This window comes from Curcuma longa, chromosome 11 (genome assembly GCF_044706935.1).
Source record: "Curcuma longa cultivar G26 ecotype Majalengka, Jawa Barat chromosome 11, ITB_CL_G26_1.1, whole genome shotgun sequence".
Taxonomy (NCBI): Eukaryota; Viridiplantae; Streptophyta; class Magnoliopsida; order Zingiberales; family Zingiberaceae; genus Curcuma; species Curcuma longa.
Genome location: NC_133871.1, coordinates 23830819 through 23853235, shown reverse-complemented (window position 1 = coordinate 23853235; position 22417 = coordinate 23830819). Strand labels below are relative to the sequence as shown.

At 39.9% G+C, this 22417-nt stretch overlaps 5 protein-coding genes across 5 annotated transcripts; 2 read left to right on the top strand and 3 right to left on the bottom strand.

Moving 5' to 3' along the window:
• Window positions 1-1512: 1512 nt before the first annotated feature.
• On the bottom strand, window positions 1513-3158 carry LOC141837773 (UDP-glycosyltransferase 73C3-like). The gene has a single exon (XM_074725145.1). The coding sequence runs from the start codon at window positions 3130-3132 to the stop codon at window positions 1585-1587; it is 1548 nt and encodes a 515-aa protein (XP_074581246.1). The 5' UTR covers window positions 3133-3158; the 3' UTR covers window positions 1513-1584.
• A 1736-nt stretch (window positions 3159-4894) lies between these two features.
• Window positions 4895-6577, bottom strand: LOC141837799 (UDP-glycosyltransferase 73C6-like). Its single transcript, XM_074725169.1, has one exon. It carries the CDS (start codon window positions 6546-6548, stop codon window positions 5049-5051), a length of 1500 nt encoding a protein of 499 aa, XP_074581270.1. The 5' UTR covers window positions 6549-6577; the 3' UTR covers window positions 4895-5048.
• A 3280-nt stretch (window positions 6578-9857) lies between these two features.
• On the bottom strand, window positions 9858-11480 carry LOC141836899 (UDP-glycosyltransferase 73C6-like). The gene has a single exon (XM_074724363.1). It carries the CDS (start codon window positions 11457-11459, stop codon window positions 9906-9908), a length of 1554 nt encoding a protein of 517 aa, XP_074580464.1. The 5' UTR covers window positions 11460-11480; the 3' UTR covers window positions 9858-9905.
• Window positions 11481-12932: 1452 nt separating this feature from the next.
• Window positions 12933-17595, top strand: LOC141840464 (BTB/POZ domain-containing protein At5g60050-like). The gene is made up of 2 exons (XM_074728453.1): window positions 12933-13612; window positions 16288-17595. The coding sequence occupies exons 1-2, from the start codon at window positions 13040-13042 to the stop codon at window positions 17254-17256; spliced, it is 1542 nt and encodes a 513-aa protein (XP_074584554.1). The 5' UTR covers window positions 12933-13039; the 3' UTR covers window positions 17257-17595.
• Window positions 17596-19988: 2393 nt separating this feature from the next.
• Window positions 19989-20567, top strand: LOC141837620 (uncharacterized). The gene is made up of 2 exons (XM_074724996.1): window positions 19989-20285; window positions 20373-20567. The coding sequence occupies exons 1-2, from the start codon at window positions 19989-19991 to the stop codon at window positions 20565-20567; spliced, it is 492 nt and encodes a 163-aa protein (XP_074581097.1).
• The last annotated feature ends 1850 nt before the right edge of the window (window positions 20568-22417 follow it).

Here is a 22417-nt window from a genome sequence, read left to right as displayed (position 1 = left end):
GTGCCATTTGAGACTTTAAAATATTTTAATATTACTCTGGATAGATATATATGGCGAATTTAAGTCCTTGTCTAATTCAATTTTTTTTATAAAACATTATACATTCAAAATGCATATCATTAATTGTTTTGATACTTTTAGACTTACTATAAACCAATTATAGATGACAACTTCCCTATTTTTTTTAATCTTCAAACCTATATTTTTTTTAAATCATCTAAGGATTATCCCAATTTAATTTCATTAATCAAAAGATGCCTTATTATCCATGTATAATTACTCAATTATCCTTTTTGATATTATTATTTTCTACCTAAATCTCCTATATTTAAATTTTAAACTAATTATGCGTATTGTAGTAGCTACGAAATCATAACTGCTACAACATATATAGTAGTTACAATTTTGTACCTGCTATAATATGTATAATAGTTATGATTTCATAATTATTTTAACGTAAATTTAACTTATCCAAAAATATTTATATTGTAATAGTTATAATTTTTTTATAACGGTTACAATACAGATTCAACTCTATTTACTTACTATTCACGCTATAACAGTTACAAAATCATAATTATTATAACGTGAATTTGACTTGCTCGTCTAATATTCATATTATAGAAGTTATAAAATCGTAGCTACTATAACATGTATATCTACCATTTCATAGATGTTACAACGTGCTCAATCAATTCAATATTTAGATGGGAAATTTATAGAAAATAATAATAAAAACATATTAAAAAATAATTGACTAAGTGTACATGAATTAATGGTGGAGTGAACATTTTTTTTGCCCCGGATATGGTTGAATTAGTTACTATAGAATATATTTACTATAATGAGTAAGGGTCGAATCTCGATAAAGATAATGCTCTCTCCCATAATGATTAATTACAGTTTTTCGATTTATCTTCATAGATTCTATCTTTCGACGTGGGAGTGGACAATTTTTGTTCTTATATTTCTCCTTAAATAATTCAGTTACTAACAAATTATTAAAGAAAAACGGATTATTAAATTCTCATTCCGTGCCCATAAACATAGAAAATTCTTATTTTTAATATTTATTTTCTTGTTTTTTTACTCGTGGACGGTAGACGTAGGGGGATGGTTTGGGCAGGCGACAAATCAAACGGCCCACGATCCGAATACGTCACACCCGATGCGAGATATGAAAAAGAAAAAAAAATGATAATTCCAATAGCCACATTTCTGAGGGTGATCGGTCCGGTTCCATGAAAATTTCCCACCGACCACCAGGGTAAATCGGGAAACGCATACGGCGGTCAATTCAGATGCCCAACATTCTTTGATTACGTTCCTCATTTGGAGGAAAATTCTTACAAATACGAATCAGGTCGATGCTGCCGATGTATAGTTTTTATTATCCGATATCGTGTCCTTGTCTCTAGTTAATTATTTTTTTCGAAGTTGTTTATTTCGTCAATAAAACAAAAAAAAAAGATTTAAGGGAAAAATAACAAGAACATGTACAAAAATTGGCAGGTAAATATAATATATTTAAAAAAGACAACACTAAATACAACTCGACTTGACAAGTCTCGTAATAATAATCTCTCAAACATGAGTGACAGTAGCATCTACAACATGCTGAATCATGAGCGTTAAGCTCTCGTAAGACGACCCGCCTGGTTCCATCGCCTTCTTCGCCTCGATCGCCAGTTGCTTCGCCCTCTGTCTTCTCGCCTGCGCCTCCTCTCCTCCATCCATCACCGCCTCTATCGCCCGCTCCACGTCTTCTCGGGCGATCAAGCCCTCGCTCTCCCTCGTCACAAAAAGCGTCTTCATTTGGGGCTTCAGAGCCACGCCGGTCCGCAGAACTTTCACCACCAAATTCTCGTTCAAAAATTGGTCCGCAAGGTGCGGCCACGTGATCATGGGGATTCCGAGGGACACCGCCTCCAGCGTCGAGTTCCAGCCGCAGTGCGTTAGGAATGCCCCCACGGAGGGGTGCGACAGGATCACCACCTGCGGCGCCCACCCCTTCAGTATCAGCCCCCGCGACCTCGTCCGCTCCTCCAACTCCGGCAGCCACTTCTCCACCTCCTGTGACATGTCCCTCTGCTTGATCACCCAAACGAACGGCCGGTTGGACGCCTCCAACCCAGTTCCGATCTCGAAGATGTGCGAGGGGCTATTCGTGGCGATCGTGCCGAAGCTGACATAGATGACGGACGCCGTGTCCTTGGCGTCGAGCCAACTGGAAATCCGTTCCGTTTCATTAGCAGTCGTCTTGTCGCCGCGCAAGACTGTGTATTCGGCTTCCTTGTTGGCGAGGCTCACCGGTCCGATAGGCCAGATCGTCTTCCCTAGAGACTTCTGGTAGAGGTCGAGGAAGGGAGCCTCCAGCTCGCGAAAGGTGTTGATGATTAACCCATCTGCCGTGGCTTCGGCCTCTGTTACCTGTTCTTGAAGCTTCTCCCGCCCTGGGTAGTCGAAAAACCTCAAAGCCTGGGCTCTGACCACCTCTATTTTCTGAGGCAAGCCGGGGATGAAGAAGGGATGGAACATGTCGCCGGGGACGTCTCCGGAGGACGCGTATTCGTAAACGTTCCGGCTGCAGAGGAGGAAGAAGCAGGAAGGCCCGTGAAAAATGAAGCGGAGCAGGCCCAGCTCCCGCGCAACGTCCGACGTCCATGGATTGCACGAGTCGGAGACGAGGCACGTCGGCTTGGGCCACTGCTGGCGAAGGCAAGCAACCAGCGGTCCGGCCATCATACTCAGAGCCAGGAAGAACTTGATGGCCTCTTCGCGGGTGCTGACCTGGTCGATGTTCTCGCAGCCCTCCGGCAGGCCGACCTCGGCGCAGGGGAAGCGGAGCTCGGCGAGGAGGATGAGGAGGCCGCCGGCGTTAGCGCGGTCGATGAGGGCCTTGAATCGGGTGGAATTGACGGGAGTGGTGACGACGGTGACGAGGGCTCCGCGGGAGGCGAGGAGGCAGGCCAGGTCGACCATGGGGATCATGTGCCCCTGCGCGAAGAGCGGCACCAGCACGAAGTGAGGCTTCTGCTGGCCGCCGCCGAGCTTCATGACGTCGAACTGCTCAGTCATTGGAGAGCAATTATTTTCTCCGATAATTGAAACGATGCCGTGATAGAAGTGCATAGGCCAATGCGCGTACCTATATATAAATATACTCTTGTCTGTTTGCGTGGATCATATCGTAGCAATGTTTTGTTCAAAGTAGCTAGGTTGAGAGGATCGCCGAACTTGTGTCGATCTTCCAGAAGGCTAGACTGAAGATGGATGACTTTTCAGTTCACCATTGATGGCTAAAGGAAAGTGGGTCGTCCCTTCCGTCTTCGCGAACCGACAGTAGACGCTTCCATACATTCATGGCTTTTATTTTAGACTATTTTCTTAGAACTCATGTGAGTATCTCTATCAGTATTGTGGTATATCCAACACTATTTCCCCTTAAATATTTGACTTTTATATCCATTTATTAACAAATTGTTCGAGAAAAAAACGGATGATTAAATTCTCATGCATCCCACTTACATAAACATGGAAAATACATATTTTAAGTATTTCTTTTTCTTTTTTACTCGTGGACTTAGGACCCGGCTTGGGCAGGCGACAAATCAACCGGGTTACGATCCGAATACGTCGACCCGATACGATATATGGGCAAAAATGAACGAATCAGGTTGGTGTTATCTTTAGTTAATTACTATTTTTTTCCAAGTTGTTTTTTCGTCAATAAAACACAAAAAAAGGGGTCTTCGGTCACTTCACTCGGAAGAAATTAAGTTAAGGGGAAAATGACACGAACATGTAAAAAAAATTGCAAAGTCAATAAAATATATTAATTGTATAGACGATACCAAATCCAACTGGACTCGACAAGTCTTGTGATAGTAACGGACAAAAATCGATTGGGTACTTCTCTTTTTTAAAATCGTCATATATGTCTTAATTTTCAACTGAAAAGACACATTTAATTTAAATTATCATATATAATCTTGATTATATGATTAAAGATAATTACACAGCCTAATATTATCTAGTTCATGATCAGGATAATAAATTGATAATATATAAAAATAAATATAATTTATTTATAATTTTTAAAATTTAAAATAAATGTATATTTTTTAATAAAATAATTTATTAAATTAATAAATATAATTTATTAATTTTCTTTTTTTAAATTTGTAATAAATTATCTTTTATAAATTTATAAGTATTTAAATTAATGTTTATTGAATTAATTAACTCACTTTTGGTGTATTTGAATCAATTAAGCTTTAAAATCAGAATTTAATTATGAAAAAAATTTAGTTACCCTTCAAAATCACAGAAAATCTTAAACTGTAAAGGTAATGACATCCCTGATTTATAACATATTTACTAATATAGCGGTGATACTGCATTACTTATAAATCGATTATAACTTAAACTAAACAAGATTATCATTAATAAACTTGGACAGATAACTAAAGTTATAACGATAATCCTGAACCAAACGTGCCCTTAATTAGTTGTTAACTTCTATAATATCAATTTTATATATTTTAATTTTGTATCTTTGAGTAATAATTTGATTAAAATAATATTTTAACAAACAAAATAAATAATGAAAACTCTACAACTCTCATTACATTTGATTAAGATTAATCGTGTAGAAGTTAACATATCTTCTACAATAATTAAAATATAGCAACTAGCTTCTAGAATGATTTTATATTATTTGATTTGTTTTTCTAAGTGATAATTTGATAAAAATATCATTTCAACGAGCAAATAAATATGTAAACTTCATTATATTAATTATATTTCAAAATAACATAATTTAATCATGATTGAATGTATAAAAATGAGTATTATTAGCTTCTACTAAATGTTATACAAGTTAGCAATATTATTAGCATTTATAATAGTGCTAAATCTAGGATATTTTTGAGATAAAATTAAGAGAGAAATCTCATTTGATTTTTTTTAGAAAGAGAAACGCTAATAGGATGCATGTTTCTCCTAATTTGGAGCGACCTTTTCATTTTTGCCCCAATATTAATCTCTCAAACACGAGCGACAGTAGCATCTAAAACATGCTGAATCATGAGAGTTAAGCTCTCGTAAGACGACCCGCCTGGTTCCATCGCCTTCTTCGCCTCGATCGCCAGTTGCTTCGCCCTCTGTCTTCTCGCCTGCGCCTCCTCTCCTCCATCCATCACCGCTTCTATCGCCCGCTCCACGTCTTCTTGGGCGATCAAGCCCTCGCTCTCGCTCGACACAAAACGAGTCTTCATTTGGGGCTTCAGCGCCACGCCGGTCCGCAGAACCTTGACCACCAAATTCTCGTTCAGAAACTGGTCCGCAAGGTGCGGCCACGTGATCATGGGAATTCCGAGGGACACCGCCTCCAGCGTCGAGTTCCAGCCGCAGTGCGTTACGAATGCCCCCACGGAGGGGTGCGACAGGATCATCACCTGCGGAGCCCACCCCTTCAGTATCAGCCCCCGCGAACTCGTCCGCTTCTCCAACTCCGGCAGCCACTTCTCTACCTCCGGCGACATCTCCCTCTGCTTGATCACCCAAACGAACGGCCGGTTGGACGCCTCCAACCCAGTTCCGATCTCCAAGTTGTGCGAGGGGCTATTCGTGGCGAGCGTGCCGAAGCTGACATAGATGACGGACGCCGTGTCCTTGGCGTCGAGCCAATTGGAAATCCGCTCCGCTTCATTAGCAGTCGTCTTGTTGCCGCGCAAGACCGTGTATTCGGCTTCCTTGTTGGCGAGGCTCACTGGTCCAATAGGCCAGATCGGCTTCCCTAGAGCCTTCTGGTAGAGGTCGAGGAAGGGAGCCTCCAGCTCGCGGAAGGTGTTGATGATTAACCCATCTGCCGTGGCTTCGGCCTCTGTTACCTGTTCTTGAAGCTTCTCCCGCCCTGGGTAGTCGAAAAACCTCAAAGCCTGGGCTCTTATCACCTCTATTTTCTGAGGCAAGCCGGGGATGAAGAAGGGATGGAACATGTCGCCGGGGACGTCTCCGGAGGAAGCGTATTCGAAAACGTTCCGGCTGCAGAGGAGGAAGAAGCAGGAAGGCCCGTGAAAAATGAAGCGGAGCAGGCCCAGCTCCCGCGAAACGTCCCTCGTCCAGGGATTGCACGAGTCGGAGACGAGGCACGTCGGCTTGGGCCACTGCTGGCGAAGGTAGGCAACCAGCGGTCCGGCCATCATGCTCAGTGCCAGGAAGTACTTGATCACCTCGTCGTAGGTCCTGATGTGGTCGAGGTTCTCTTTGCCCTCCGGCAGGTCGACCTCGGCGGAGGGGAAGCGGAGCTCGGCGAGGCGGATGAGGAGGCCGCAGGCGTTGGCGCGGTCGATGAGGGCCTTGAATCGGGTGGAATTGATGGGAGTGGTGACGACGGTGACGAAGGATCCGCGAGAGGCGAGGAGGCAGGCCAAGTCGACCATGGGGATCATGTGCCCCTGCGCGAAGAGCGGCACCAGCACGAAGTGAGGCTTCTGCTGGCCGCCGCCGGGCTCCATGACGTTGAACTTCTCAGTCGTCGTCATTGAAGAAGAGCAATTAATTTCTCCTATAATTGAAACGACGACGTGATTGACATGCACATGCCCATGCGCGTATGTATAGATACATTTAATGTTGTCTGTTTGCGTGGAGCACAGGCTGAGATGATTGCCGAACTGTGTCGATCTTCCAGAAGGCTAGACTGTATGGCCTTTACTGAAGATGGATGGCTTTTCAGTTCACCGTTGATGGCAAAAGGAAAGTTGTCGTCCCTTCCTGCTTCGCGAGCCGACCGTAGACGCTTCGATACATCCAAAGTTGTGAGCTCACCGATGACGAATCGGGAGAGATGCCTTATGGTAGGATTGGTAGAGATCTGGCAAATTTTCCGTCTCCGTTCTAGAAGTTCCTTGTTTAATCCGGAACTTTGTTTCAAATTTTAATGAATAATAAATTTATATGTTAAAAAAAATATAATCGTTGATTGTTTTAATATTTTAAAATTTATTATTAACCCATTTCCACTGAGAAATCGAGAATAGCTGGATGTAGTGAAGGCGCCAATTATAATAAGAATTATCCCTATAGGTCGGATTAATTAATGGCAGGAACTCAGTCAAGATCAACCTTGATCAATTGAAATAAAAAATCATGATCTCGATTAATTTAATCAATTAGCTAGTATATTGTTTTATAAGAAGAGATATTGTTTTACAGTCTCTTCCACTTGGAGATCTCAACGAAATCAATAACATAATTCCTAATTCAATTAATCGAGGTGGATCCTTCATTGATTAAGATTGACTATTGGAATCCATCAGCATCATCATTCTTGCTACTGTGTTATTCTTAGCTATTTTATTTATCAGGTTTTTTTTTCTAATATGACAGCTACTGATCTGAACATTCGACAATTTTTTATTTGTTATTTATTTAAGATTAAAATTAATTAAAATATATTTAGATTATTTGTTATTTAAAAAAGAGGAAATAATTTAAATTGCCATAGATAATTACATAATCAAGATTATGGATATTTATATTATTTTAATTATGTAGAAATTAACAACTACAACGGTAAAGGTATATTTGATTAAAATTATTATATATAATTTTAATTATGTGATTACATAACTTGATGTTATCTAGTTCAACTTATTTATTTTAAGAAAATAAAATATATAATCAAATTTATATTTACTATATTACTCTTGATTCAATTTATTTATAAAATAAAATAAATTAAATTAACAATATTAATATCAATAATATTGATGAGGATAATAAATTGATAATATATAAAAATATTTATAATTTATTTATATTTTTTAGAATTTTAAATAAATATATATTTGTAATAAAATAATTCATTAAACTAATAAATATAATTTCTTAATTTTATTTTTAAACTTTTATAATAAATTATCTTTTTTAAATTTATAAATATTTAAATTAAAGATTATTAAATTAATTAACTCACTTCCAATTAGATTTCACGGTGTATTTCAATCAATTCAGTTTTAAAATTAAAAGTTAATTAATCATGGGAAAAAATTGGTTAATCTTAGGCTGTCAAAGTAATGGTATTCCTGATTTATAACCTATTTGCTGATGTAATGGTAATACTGCATTACTTAGAAACCAATCATAACCTAACCCAAACAAGGTTATCGTTGATAAACTTGAACAGATAATCAAAGTTATCAACGATAACCCTAAATCAAATGCGCTCTTAGTTAGTCGTTAACTTCTATAATATCAACTTTATATATTTTGATTTTGCATATTTGAGTAGTAATTGTTGGTGCCCCGGTTAGTTTTGATGTGATCAACCGAGTTAAGTTAGGTCCTGTGTTATTCTAATCCCTTTGCTAAGTGTGCAGGAACTTAGGTACGGAGAAAGTCGAGCGTAAGATGTAGCGGACGAGAAGGGATGCGCAGGGAAGTGAGCTGACGAGCTCGGTGTAATCCGAGGGACGCGGAAGCTACGGAAGAGTATGCCGGTGGAGCGAGAAGGACGTGCGCGACGTCCGAGGGACGAGAAGCCGGGAGGAAGCACGCTCGAGTGGCGAAAGGCCAGAGTCGGGTTCGAGTGAGCCTAACTCTGGTTGGTCAGAAATCACCCAAACGATCTACCTATAAAAAGTCAGCTAAGTTGACTTTGACCAAGTCAAAATTTGACTTGGATCAGACTTGACCAAGTTGGAAGCTAGCATGGCTTAATTGGAGATAAACATTGGCATGACATGGCTAACCAACATTGCATGTGGCTAAACGTTGCATGAACGTTGGAAAATCCAACGTTGCATGAACGTTGGTGTTGCATGAACATTGGACAATCCAATGTGCATGAACGTTGGTGTTGCATGAAACGTGGCAAGGCTAAACAACGTGGCATGGTTTGATTGGATAAATCAACTTTGCTTAACGTTGGAGAGATCAACAAGACTCCTTATCTGCTATTAAAGAAAAAGGTTAAATTTTATCCTTTTATCAAATCAACGTTTGAGATTTAGAGTTATTTTCGATCAATGATTAGGATCGCATCAACGAATCAACGGCCAAGAGGAAGCTCATCTACTATCAACGATCCAGATCTATTCCTTTAGATTATAAATAAGACTTAGAATTCTAGAAGTGAAATATCAATTACTTTTGTTATTCTCTCTAAGTCTCTATGCTACAAGTGTAAAGGCTTCTCCGCCTAAAAGAGTTTTGTTTGAGCGCCAATTGTCTTGGAAGCAATGACCGAGTTGCAACCAAGTTTTTTTTAAAAGGAGTGTCTATTCTGCGACTTTACTTAAACCGTCTATTCACCCCCCTCTAGCCGGTCCAACCTGATCTAACAGTAATCTGATTAAAAAATTATTTCAACAAGCAAAATAAATCATGGAAACTCTACGACTCTCATTACATTTTAAATAAATATTATTTGATCAAAATTAATCGGGTAGAAGTTAACATGTATTTTCTACAACATATAAAATCTAACAAGTAGCAACTAACTTCTATAATAATTTTATATTATTTAATTTATTTCTCTGAGTGATAACCTGATTAAAGCATCATTTTAATTAGCAAAACAAATGTGTAAACTTCATGATACTCCTTATATTTAAAATTAATAAAATTTAATCATGATCTAACGTGTAAAAACTAGTATATATATTTCATAATATTTAATAACTACTTATTAGCTTCTACTAAATGTTGTATAAATTAGTCGGTAGTTTCTATAGTTGTAGAAGTTAGCCGTTAGCATTTATAATAGTGCTAATTAAATCTAGGATATTTTTGAGATAAAATTAGGAGAGAAATCCCATTTGATTTTTTTTTTAAAAAAGAAACGCTAATACCCTAATTTAGAGCGACCTTTTCATTTTTGCCCCAATATTAATCTCTCAAACACGAGCGACAGTAGCATCTAAAACATGCTGAATCATGAGAGTTAAGCTCTCGTAAGACGACCCGCCTGGTTCCATCGCCTTCTTCGCCTCAATCGCCAGATGCTTCGCCCTCTGTCTTCTCGCCTGCGCCTCCTCTCCTCCATCCATCACCGCTTCTATCGCCCGCTCCACGTCTTCTCGGGTGATCAAGCCCTCGCTCTCGTTCGACACAAAAAAGGTTTTCATTTGGGGCTTCAGAGCCACGCCGGTCCGCAGAACCTTCACCACCAAATTCTCGTTCAAAAATTGGTCGGCAAGGTGCGGCCACGTGATCATGGGAATTCCGAGGGACACCGCCTCCAGCGTCGAGTTCCAGCCGCAGTGAGTTAGGAATGCCCCCACGGAGGGGTGCGACAGGATCATCACCTGCGGAGCCCACCCCTTCAATATCAGCCCCCGCGAACTCGTCCTCTTCTCCAACTCCGGCAGCCACTTCTCTACCTCCGGCGACATGTCCCTCTGCTTGATCACCCAAACGAACGGCCGGTTGGACGCCTCCAACCCAGTTCCGATCTCCAAGTTGTGCGAGGGGCTATTCGTGGCGAGCGTGCCGAAGCTGACATAGATGACGGACGCCGTGTCCTTGGCGTCGAGCCAATTGGAAATCCGCTCCGCTTCATTAGCAGTCGTCTTGTTGCCGCGCAAGACCGTGTATTCGGCTTCCTTGTTGGCGAGGCTCACTGGTCCAATAGGCCAGATCGGCTTCCCTAGAGCCTTCTGGTAGAGGTCGAGGAAAGGAGCCTCCAGCTCGCGGAAGGTGTTGATGATTAACCCATCTGCCGTGGCTTCGGCCTCTGTTACCTGTTCTTGAAGCTTCTCCTGCCCTGGGTAGTCGAAAAACCTCAAAGCCTGGGCTCTGACCACCTCTATTTTCTGAGGCACCCCGGGGATGAAGAAGGGATGGAACATGTCGCCGGGGACGTCTCCGGAGGACGCGTATTCGTAAACGTTCCGGCTGCAGAGGAGGAAGAAGCAGGAAGGCCCGTGAAAAATGAAGCGGAGCAGGCCCAGCTCCCGCGCAACGTCCCTCGTCCAGGGATTGCACGAGTCGGAGACGAGGCACGTCGGCTTGGGCCACTGCTGGCGAAGGTAGGCAACCAGCGGCCCGGCCATCATGCTCAATGCCAAGAAGTACTTGATCACCTCGTCGTAGGTCCTGATGTGGTCGAGGTTCTCGCTGCCCTCCGGCAGGCCGACCTCGGCGGAGGGGAAGTGGAGCTCGGCGAGGCGGATGAGGAGGCCGCAGGCGTTGGCGCGGTCGATGAGGGCCTTGAATCGGATGGAATTGATGGGAGTGGTGACGACGGTGACGAAGGATCCGCGAGAGGCGAGGAGGCAGGCCAAGTCGACCATGGGGATGATGTGCCCCTGCGCGAAGAGCGGCACCAGCACGAAGTGAGGCTTCTGCTGGCCGCCGCCGGACTCCATGACGTTGAACTTCTCAGTCTTCGGAGAGCAATTAATTTCTCCCATAATTGAAACGATGACGTACGTGATTGAAATGCACATGCCAATGCGCGTATGTATAGATACGTATAATGTTGTCTGTTTGCGTGGAGCACATGCTGAGATGATTGCCGAACTTTGTCGATCTTCCAGAAGGCTAGACTGTATGGCCTTGAGTGAAGATGGATGGCTTTTCAGTTCACTGTTGATGGCAAAAGTAAAGTTGTCGTCCCTTCCTGCTTCTCGAACCGACCGTAGACGCTTCGATACATCCAAAGTCGTGAGCTCACCGATGACGAATCGGGAGAGATGCGTTATGGTAGGATTGGCAGAGATGTGGCAAATTTTCCATCTCCATTCTAGAAGTTCCTTGTTTAGTCCGGAACTTTGTTTCAAATTTTAATGAATAATAAATTTATAAGTTAAAAAAATACAATCGTTGATTGTTTTGATATTTTAAAATTTATTATCAACCCATTTCCACTGAGAAATCAAGAATAGCTGCGCTGGATGCAGTGAAGGCGTCGTCAATTATAATAAGAATTATCCCTATAGGTCGGATTAATTAATGGCAGGAACTCAGTCAAGATCAACCTTGATCAATTATTGAAATAAAAAAATCATGATCTCGATTAATTTAATCAATTAGTATATTGTTTTATAAGAAGAGATATTGTTTTACAGTCTCTTCCACTTGGAGATCTGAACGAAATCAATAAATATCATAATTCCTAATTCAATTAATCGAGGTAGATCCTTAATTGATTAAGATTATTGACTATTAAAATCCATCAGCATGATCATTATTGCTATTGTGTTATTCTTAGCTATTTTATTTATCAGGTATTTTTTTTCTCATATGACAGCTACTGATCTGAACATTCGACAATTTTTTATTTTTTATTTATTTAAGATTAAAATTAATTAAAATATATTTAGATTATTTGTTATTTAAAAAAAGGAAATAATTAAAATTGCCATAGAATTATTGCCGTTTATTATTATACTATTTAAAGAACATCAACAGCTATCATTGTGATGACATGTCAAGGGTCGGGAGTTATTCTGCATTTGAGAAGTGGCTCTTTTATTATTTTTTTTTCAAAAATAAAATTATTAATGATGGAGAGATATATAATATATTATGTATATATATAATATATAATATAAATAAAGAACTGGATTTATAAAAATAGTTATTAGGAGATTTTTTTTTGATAATAGAAGAGTAAATAAAATTTTTTATTTTTATGTGACATTGTAGAATCTATAATAAATCGTCTTTAATGATTAAAAAAATTACTTTTAATTTTTACCCTTTTAATACTACCTTTTAACCTTTCAAATAATCGAACACCAGACAGCATCTTCACGCTCGAATGTTGCTTGTGGTGTGGTCGTACCCACGCTGTCGCCGCTGCGCATTAATTACGCAATAATAATATTTATTAATAAATAAATAAATAAATAAATATATAGATAAATAAAAAAAATTATTACCTCCTGGTGAGATGTTAATTCGTGGGTGATCTCGAACATCAGTCGTCCTTAGAAGCTTCAAGGAATCGGCCGCTTTCTACTCCGTTCTGTTTTTCGGCTGGTGGAGGCGGAGAGTCCGATACCGGCACCTCACTTCTCTCCAGATGGCGGTGGTCGCGGAGAACTTGTTGAAGTCCGGCGAGGTCTCCGCCATGATCCGCCAAGGTTTCATCTCCTCGCCTCGCCTTTCCCCGGCCTCCTCTCCTCCGCCGAAACTTCCAGAGACTGTTTCTGGATCCTCCGAGGCATCTGCCTTCCCCTCTCCCTTGCGTCCTTCGTTTCCGGCCCCAAGGACCACCACACTCTTCGAGATGATGGCTCAGGAGGGCGCCCCCCGCAGGCCCCCTATGCGAACGCAGCAGCTCGACCAGCAAGAGAGGATCGCGGCGATCCTCGCTAGTAAGGGCCCCAGTGACTTGAAGCTCTCGGTAAGCTCCAGCAACGGGATGCGAATCCGAATGGCGGCGCACCGGCGGGTGTTGACGGCTCGGAGCCGTTTCTTTGCGGAGAAGCTAGCAGGGGTATGTGGCAGAACGAGAAGCCGACCGGTCGTCGTGGAGATCTGTGAGTGCGACGACGCGGAGGTCTACGTGGAGGCGGTGGGGCTCATGTACTCCGACAATCTGAGGCGGATGCTGGCCGGAGAGGACGTCGAGAAGGTTCTTGGCTTGCTCCAGGTAAGCTTGGGCAACTTAATTTTCTGCTCTGGTATTGTAAAATCCATCGCTTATTAGATAGAGATTAACTTGTAAGAATTCAAGCCGCTGCCCTCTTTTTCTTTTTTAGTTTGCGATCAACCAACTTTCTAAACGATATCAGATCTTTTGAAATTTAAGAAAACAAAACCTAATTATTTGGAAATTGTTATTTTGGCTTAAACTAAATGCAAGGATACCTTCTTTCTCTAGCCTTTCTGTTAAATCGCCATCTTGGTTGATGTAGATGAATAAAGAGTATCGTTTTCCAGTAAAATAAAATAAAAGTTATATTCCATAATGTGACGTTCAATATATTATTCTTCACGGTGCAATTTGGCATTTGTCTTTTGTTGAAAGTACTATTTTTGTGAGCCAAGTAGTAACTATACTGGGTTAAGTGGCATGTCATTGCTTTACTCCACATTACCTGGGTTTTCGCAACAGCTAGGAGGGCAATATTTTCCCATTTATACTTCTATGATAACCTTGATAATGGGTAAGTTGACTAGGGCCAATAGTACTGGATAGGATTCCTAAATCTGTGTTGTCTTGGCAAGGTTGGTTTTGTTGAATTTCATAGATGTATGGTCTTAGAGAGATTAATCCTGCATACGAAATTCAGAATTTAGGGTCATGGCTTCCACTTTCCATTAAACTAATGACATGAAGCAACTCATTTTGATTCTTTTTTACTTCTTGCAATTTAAATGGTGATGAAATGTGTAAACTGGGATGCACTATAGTCATAGTTGCCAAATAACATGTGATAAAATGGTTGGGTGAGAGAGGTACCAAGAGGGTTGTTAAGTGAAGACACTGGCTAGTCGGTGATGACAAACTAGCATTGAGAAATAGCTGGAAAAACTGAAAGGCAAATGTGAGATCTGAGTGAATAGTCAGTCCGTCAAGGCATTAGATCAAGGATTTTGGTAGGAGAGATAAAAAAAACTTGTTTGTTTAGTGAACCTTGACAAACAAAGGCAATGATGTTGAAGATTTGACATAGGCCTGTTTTTCTAATGTAGAATATACATCTCATATATGATGGAGTTTTTTTTTCAGTTAGTTGGAATGTTCTTACTACAAAGAAAACGAATAGAAATAGTTAGAAAAGGTTTCTTTTCAAAAGAATTTGTTTATCAAAACTATAAAATGATATGAGACATATAATGTAAATACTTGATGGTTATAACTTTGAGGTGGTGATTCTTGTAATACTTTGTAATCCTATTTCTACATAGTGCTGAAGTTATATTGACACTACAAGTTACAATATCGAAATTGTATTGTTCTAGTCGAAAATCTAAACTTTGGCACAATTTTTAAACTTGCTTTAACTGTAAAATCCTCTAGTTGATCCATGTAAATATTAGTTTTTAAATGATCATTCAGGAATGCATTTTTTTGTATATTTGATGAATTTGAAGCTTCGTAGAAAGCCAATGCTAAGAACAATCTAATAGAAATGATTCTAGCTAATAGAGAACAAAAATTAAAGAAGGCCATTCCTTCTTTTTAGTTTACTGATTAGTTACCAATCTACCTCTGAATTTTTCAATACTATTATTCATGATCTTTTCCATGCGAATAGCCACTTGTAATCAATTGGCTTGCACTTTGATGGTAACTCAAGTTTTGTTATTCAAAACATTCTTTCATTGTTAATAGCTTCTTTTCAAAGAAGATCATTATGAGATGACATAACCTCCTTAAAAGTGATGGGATTGAATTCTATGACCATAGCCATTGAAATTTATGAAGCAATTTTTTCATTGTTTTTTCCCATCAAAAACATATAAACGTCTGTAGCAGATATGTTAGGTAATCCCAGTTGTTTATCCCTATGTTTTTTATTTGAAATTTCTTCCAGGTTTCTAGAACTGTTACTTGTCCCTTGCTATAGAGGTAAATCTTATCTTAGCAAAGTCACATCCTTTGACCCAATAACTTTTCTATTTAAGCATTAGGCTTAATACCTTGCTGTTTTCAAACATCAACACCTTGTTGTCCCTTTCTCTTTTTATTAGGGTCTTCTTTGGTGGGATTATCTATCCTCTTCAATTCATAGGATATCACCCAAGTCCTTGAATTTTTTTTCTTATGTTTTATCCTTTTAAAGCCTTTCAAGAAAGTGATAACACAGAAATCCTCGAACTGCAGTGCAATGCTCCGATAGGTTTAGATGAGTTAACCCACGAACTTTGCAGATTACCAACATAGTTTCACCATGTGGCTCCACCAATGTTCCACTTTATAAGACATTTCTTTATGGATGTAGGAATATATAAATGTCTTCATCTCCTTTCAAAAGATAGATGCAGGACTATAGTTCTATGTTAACCTTCTTCTCTGCGCCTTTGAAATCATCTACAGAGTTTTTTTGTTTTAAAAACTCTAAAAGAGTTTAAGTTTCTGAAATTTACATTTTAAGATGTTGGGCATAAAAAGCAATGCAGAAATACAACTCCAGTGTTTGGAGATCTGATTCTATTTTGGAATGATAAAATCTAAAACAACATATATTTACTTCTGTTTTTCTCTCCTCTCAGGTTGTATCAAATTTGATTTCTGATGTTTGAATGTAATAGTAGAAGTAGCTTTTTTGACAACAAGCATAACATAACAGAAGGAAAAAACGCCGGAATCTGTTGCAGGTATCTGTGGATATAGAATTTGACGATGGAATTTCTGCCTGTCTTGACTATTTGGAAGCCATGCCTTGGTCTGAGTACGAGGAAGAGAAGGTAATATCTATTCTTGGCAAGCTTCACATTCAGCAGTTATGTGAGCCAGTCAGAGAAATCCTTCAGAGAGTCTCAGTTGAACCATCTAGTTTTGCGAACGCTGACTCCATTTTTTTAGGGATATTTGATGGCGTTCTACAATCCAAGGATAAGAAAGCTCGACGAGATATGAAAACCTTAATTTCTAGCTTGCTTAAGGAGGATGTAAACCAAAGCAATGCACAATATAACAAGCTTGATGTCTCCAAGGAATCCCTGTACCACTTGTGCCATAAATGCCTTGATCATCTTATGCAGTTGTTTTCCGAGGCTGCAAATGTTGAATGTCTCGGTGATCGAGCTTCCTTGATGAGCGAGGTTGCTCGAGAAGCTGACAATGTGCAGTGGCTTGCGGACATCCTAATAAACAAGAGAATCGCAGATGAATTTGTGGCTCTCTGGGGAGACCAGAGAGAGCTTTCCACTTGCCATTCCAAGATACCATGCATGTACAGATTTGAGATCAGTAGGATCACTGCTCAACTGTGTGTTGCGTTAGGAAGAGGACAGATTTTGGTATCTAAAGATGCAAAAATCTCTCTTTTGAGGACATGGCTGGAACCTCTATATGATGATTTTGGTTGGATGAAAAGAGCTTGTAGGGAGTTTGATAAAAAGATGGTAGAAGATGGACTATGTGCCACAATCTTAACATTGCCCATGGTGGAACAACAATCAATCTTATTAAGATGGTCTGATTATTTTTTGAGTAATGGTGACAATTGCCCCAACATGCAGAGGGCCTTTGAGGTTTGGTGGAGGAGAGCCTTTGTGCGACAATACACAGGGGATCACAATAACTTGCAGTTGCAGAATGTTGTCTCTGATGATCATACATGAAGGCCTGCTATGAGTTGCTCAATTGAATGTAGATATTCAGAATTATATTCCATTTTGCTCTCATCAATTGTCAATTGCAGTCATTCTTTCACCTTTAAGATTGCCCATACACGACCGACGACTCATAGAAACATAGAATAGAAAAGGCATATATGGTTTCACTCAGCTGGGTTAACTCAGAACAACAGACAAATAATTGGTGAGGAATCCCCTTTTCTTTGTCCACTAGACTCTGAATCTTCAATTTGCAATGATATCCCTCCCCTGCGCTAGCCATGATGAGAAAAAGGTCAAAATGGCCGTCCGTGATTTACTCCCTCTAGACACTTGTGGGGCCGGGACTAGACTCTGAACCTCTTACATTCAATTTGCAATGGTGCCTGCCTTTGAAATGTTTGCAGTGGAATTTCGACATGAAATGGTTTGTTTAATTTTAATATAGATGTACGTAACTCGATCGAATTACACTATATATCGTCGTCCACATGATCACGAGATGTGTTCTCGGAACAAATTGTCCCCTTTTTATTTCAACCTATCATTTATTGACTTGCAACATATATATAATGTTGAATTAACAACAAAATTAAATGCTTGTATGAATTATTGTTGGTAGGGACAAATGGCAGAGAGATGCGTGCGGCAGCAAGTAACAGCAGTTTGCAGCAGTAACAGTGTTTGTGAAGGAGAAATAAGACTTAAAAAGTGTAGGAAAATAAAATATAAAATAAGATTTGATGCAAGACACAGTGCTCGGACATGCATGTCACATCATAACTTCGTCTTGCCTCTGGTCCTGCATGGAACCAAACTGCTTCTGTGCTTTTTTAATTTTTATTTCCTGCATTCCCTTAAATAATCTCTAATCCACTATATGTCTGTCTATCTACCATTTAGCATGAACGGTGAGTCCTAATTCAAAAGCTTGCGTGCAACACCAATGACCCTCATCGCTCCATTATTCTTTATGTTAAAATAATAATACTAATTTTAATTTAATTTTTTATTTTATTAATGAAATCATATTCTTAAAAAAATGTTAAAATTTTGATATTTTTCTGATATAATATGATTATTTCCTATGTTAGTTTTCAATACTTTATGCATAATTAGCATTTATAATTTAGTGATAATATATGAAAAATGATATGTATAATAGATTACATATGGTACGTACGTACCATGCAGCTTGGAACAAAAACACATTGGATTTGATCGTATATTATACAATTGATGTTCATAAACACACGATGAGTTCTGATTTGACATTTATTTTGAACTTTTAAACACTCACTTGGCAAAACATATTAGATTAGAGGACAAATAATTAATCACTAATTAGTGATGGCTCGGAGAGTTTTAGTTAATATTAATGCATGATTCATTTATACGAGCGCATGCGTAGTGCATTGGCAGAAAGTTTTCAACGAGGCTGAAAATAATATTGTTTCTCTTGTTTTGGATCATTTCTTTAAATCCTTTCAGATACGGCGTAGACTTATATATATAGCTTGACTGAAGCCTGTAAGTCATCATTCCTTGAAAGCTTGGTCAACTTTTCCCACCTTTCGTTGGAAAAACGTGCATACGTACGTGCATGGATCGACAAATATGTGTAACTTTTCTACATACGTACAGATGGAATGAATTTGTGTAGTTCAATATAATTTTACCTTGCAGTAGAACTGTGCGACAGGGCAGCATCTTATTAAGTTCTTTCCGACGAAGCCATCGTCATTGGTGCATTAATGTTAGGGAATCTATACGTGCATGATGCATTCAAGTTAAAGTAGAGCGACGCTTCAATTTTTATCAGAAACTCATGAACGCGCTTAATTTTGCGCAGGATTGATTATATTCATGAACAGTTGGTTTGGTACCTGGTCAAAGGAAGGCGAGTACTTCTTTTTAATCTCTCACATGCAGTTGCTCTTGTACAGTCGATATCCACTAGTCTTGGAATATATGTTGAAATCCAACCATTCATTAATTACCAAACAAGAGAGAGAGAGAGAGAGAGAGAGAGTATATAATATTGATCAATATATTCAGTTCAGTGGCTAGGGTAGTTGCAATTCTTTCACATAGATTATATTGTGTGTATTGTGTGTGCATATCATATACAGGAAGGATGCAACGTCTTTTGGAGTTTGATCATACACCTTCTTGATTGATTGTAGTGAGCTGGTTAAGTTTGAGACCCAGAAAATTAAGCAGCAAGTACTGGTAGTGGTAATGAATTTGGATGTTTCGATCGGTTGTAAGTTTAATTTCCATAATAGAGTCAAGCATAATGATCCTCGTCATCATCACATTCTAATATTAATTTAACGTCTCCGTTAATGTGACTGTTAGACATGTGTGTTACTGGTCCCTCTCTCCTTCAATATAATGCACAGAACAAGGACCTACAGCAAGTTAAAATGAAGGAGAGGCAAGAAAGAGAGAGATACAATATTAATGAATTAATAGGAAGCATTCAACTCTTCCAATGAATGCCTGCCTGCCTGCCTGCCTTGCAGTGTGACAGAATTCCCTTTCTTTTTCCTTCCTAATTAATCACCAATACATCAATATTGATCTTCAAAGTCTCCTTCCCAAATACCTTTTGTCCCTTTCCTTCCTCCTGTCGCTATCTTTCCTTTAATTTGTGTTGCCCTATATAATATATATTATATAAATATGGGCAGCTTTTGAGACAAAAAGAAAGAGCATTTTGGATCTTAATATATATGTCTCAGACTCCAACGAGGTGGTGTGCAACGCCAGAACAGCGGATGATTCTAGAGGAGATGTACAGGAGTGGGGTTAGAACCCCAAATGCCTCCCAGATACAACAGATAACCGCACGCCTCTCCCTCTACGGCAAGATTGAGGGCAAGAACGTGTTCTACTGGTTCCAGAACCATAAGGCCAGGGAGCGACAGAAGCTCCGCCGCCGACTCGGCCGGAAACAGCCCATGCTTCCAGTACAGCCAGGAGACTCTACGACCACCGCTCTTCAAATTCACAATCAAACTAATTCACAGGTTCTCATCAAAGATGGCCTACTGATGCAGCAGGCGTGTTATATACATATATATACAGTGAACTCTTTACCAATTTGTTTCGTTTAGGGATGCTTCCAGGAGTTGATACCGCAAGGGATGAATCTGGTGGGCAAGTTGGAGGCAGCGCAAGTACACCAAGCCGAAGAAGGACTAGAGTTGTGGGCGGGCAGCTGCTCGTCGGCCGGACTGCCGTGCTGCCGGCCGCCTCTCAAAACTCTGGACCTGTTCCCTACTGAGAGCACGTACGGGGATGAAAGATGAGTGCAGCTCCTCCAAGTCCTCATCCAGCTGCTCCACCTCCACCAACGTAACTAATTAAAAGTAGTGCTGTACGTACGTAGTTTGCTTATTGCTTTGTTTACGATGCTAGCTATATATTATATTCTTCTCAGTTAATCGTACGTCTCTTCTTGGACGTGTTTCTCAAGTACTCAGACTCTGCACCTTAATTCTACTAGCTTGTATTAGTAAGATTGCTTGATTTCGTCCATCAGTGGAAGGGCTGGGCATGGTCGATCTTACTTAGATTTAGTTAGAAAGTAGTTGATCTTACTAAATCTTTCTTAATTCCTTGTGATTGATATCTTCCTATTTTTCAGTTTCCCTCTCCTAATTGCATACTGCATGGGCCGGGCATGGTTGGATCTAAAAGATCATATACAGGAGAACTCATAAACTGATTAATATCTGATATCATAAACTTTTGAATGATGATATTTTAGTCTCTTTCAAACACGAAGACATAAGTATTTTGCATATTTTTATAAATCCATGAACAAGATCTATATAGGCATATGTATTCATACATCTAGTTTTTTTTATAACAAAAGAATTCATAGAAAATGGATTTGACAATATCTTTTTTCAAACAAATAAAAAAAATGAAACATTAGGGGGACTTGCTTTTGAATAAAAAAATGAATTGTGTAAAATAAGTTTTGATGGTGAGGAATCTATAAATATTTCATTTCAAAAAATAAAAATAAAAAGTTCAAAAAAAAAGAGAACTGTTTCACTTACTACTTTATAATTTAATAGGTACAGAATAATAAAACTCCATTCTCAATTCTTATTACGAGGCTCCATTTCATATCCTCTTTGACTACAACTAATTCCAAATAACGTATGTTGCTAATGTTGGTGAGTAACACGGGCATACAAACCGCTTCCGGCACCGTCGCGCCGCCGTCTGGTCACCGCCGGCCGCCAGGCCGGGCGTGTTGGACGCGCAACTCGCCGGCACTCCGGCCGGCGTCGGATTCTGATCGGATTGTGGCGGAAATCCGGCCGGAATCCGACCAAAAACAGAGCCCTGCGCGCCCCAGCCACTGTTGGCCGGAATTCGGCCGGATTCCGGTCGGATTTCGGCCGAATCAGGGTCGGAGTCCGACCGCGATCGACGCGCCCGGCGCCGGCGCGTCGACCGTGGCCGGACTCTGACCCCGATTCGGCCGGAATCCGGCCGAATTCCGACCGAAATCGGCCAACAGTGTCTCTGTCTCTGTATTACCAAACACGATACAGAGATCATTGTAAATACGTCCTTTTTTCTACTGTATTTCTGTCTCTGTATTTCTGTCTATGTTGTTGGATATGATTTTGCAAGGCAAAATTAAAGTGCCATCGATCGTTGAAAGTCTGATATGACTTAACTATATGTACGTTTCGCGTAGATAAATCTAGAATTTTAATTTGCTCAAAATCGATTATGGGTGAATGAGAAATTAATTGGCTAAAGTGGTGTCCAAAATAATATTTGTGAGCCCGCCACGCGCGCACGTGCGCACGTGCGCATGTGCGCAATGGGCGCTTTGTAGGCGCACTTTGCACTTCGCACGCGAGGAGCATTGAGGAGCTTAGTTTATTGCTCCGGGTGACATTGCAGTGCCTGCGTGGCTGTGTTGTTGATTGGGCAGGCAGATGGCAACCGTCGATCAAAGAGTTGTGATCGATCCAGCCCAAAGAACACATCCTCTCTTTCTTTGATTAGTATAAATAGAACCCTCAAAAAAATGAATAGACTATCCATTTCATCGATTCTCTGCTCTCTCTTGAGCATTCATCTCATCTTGTGAGTTCAAGAGTCCAATAAGTCTACGAGAAGGTTCGCT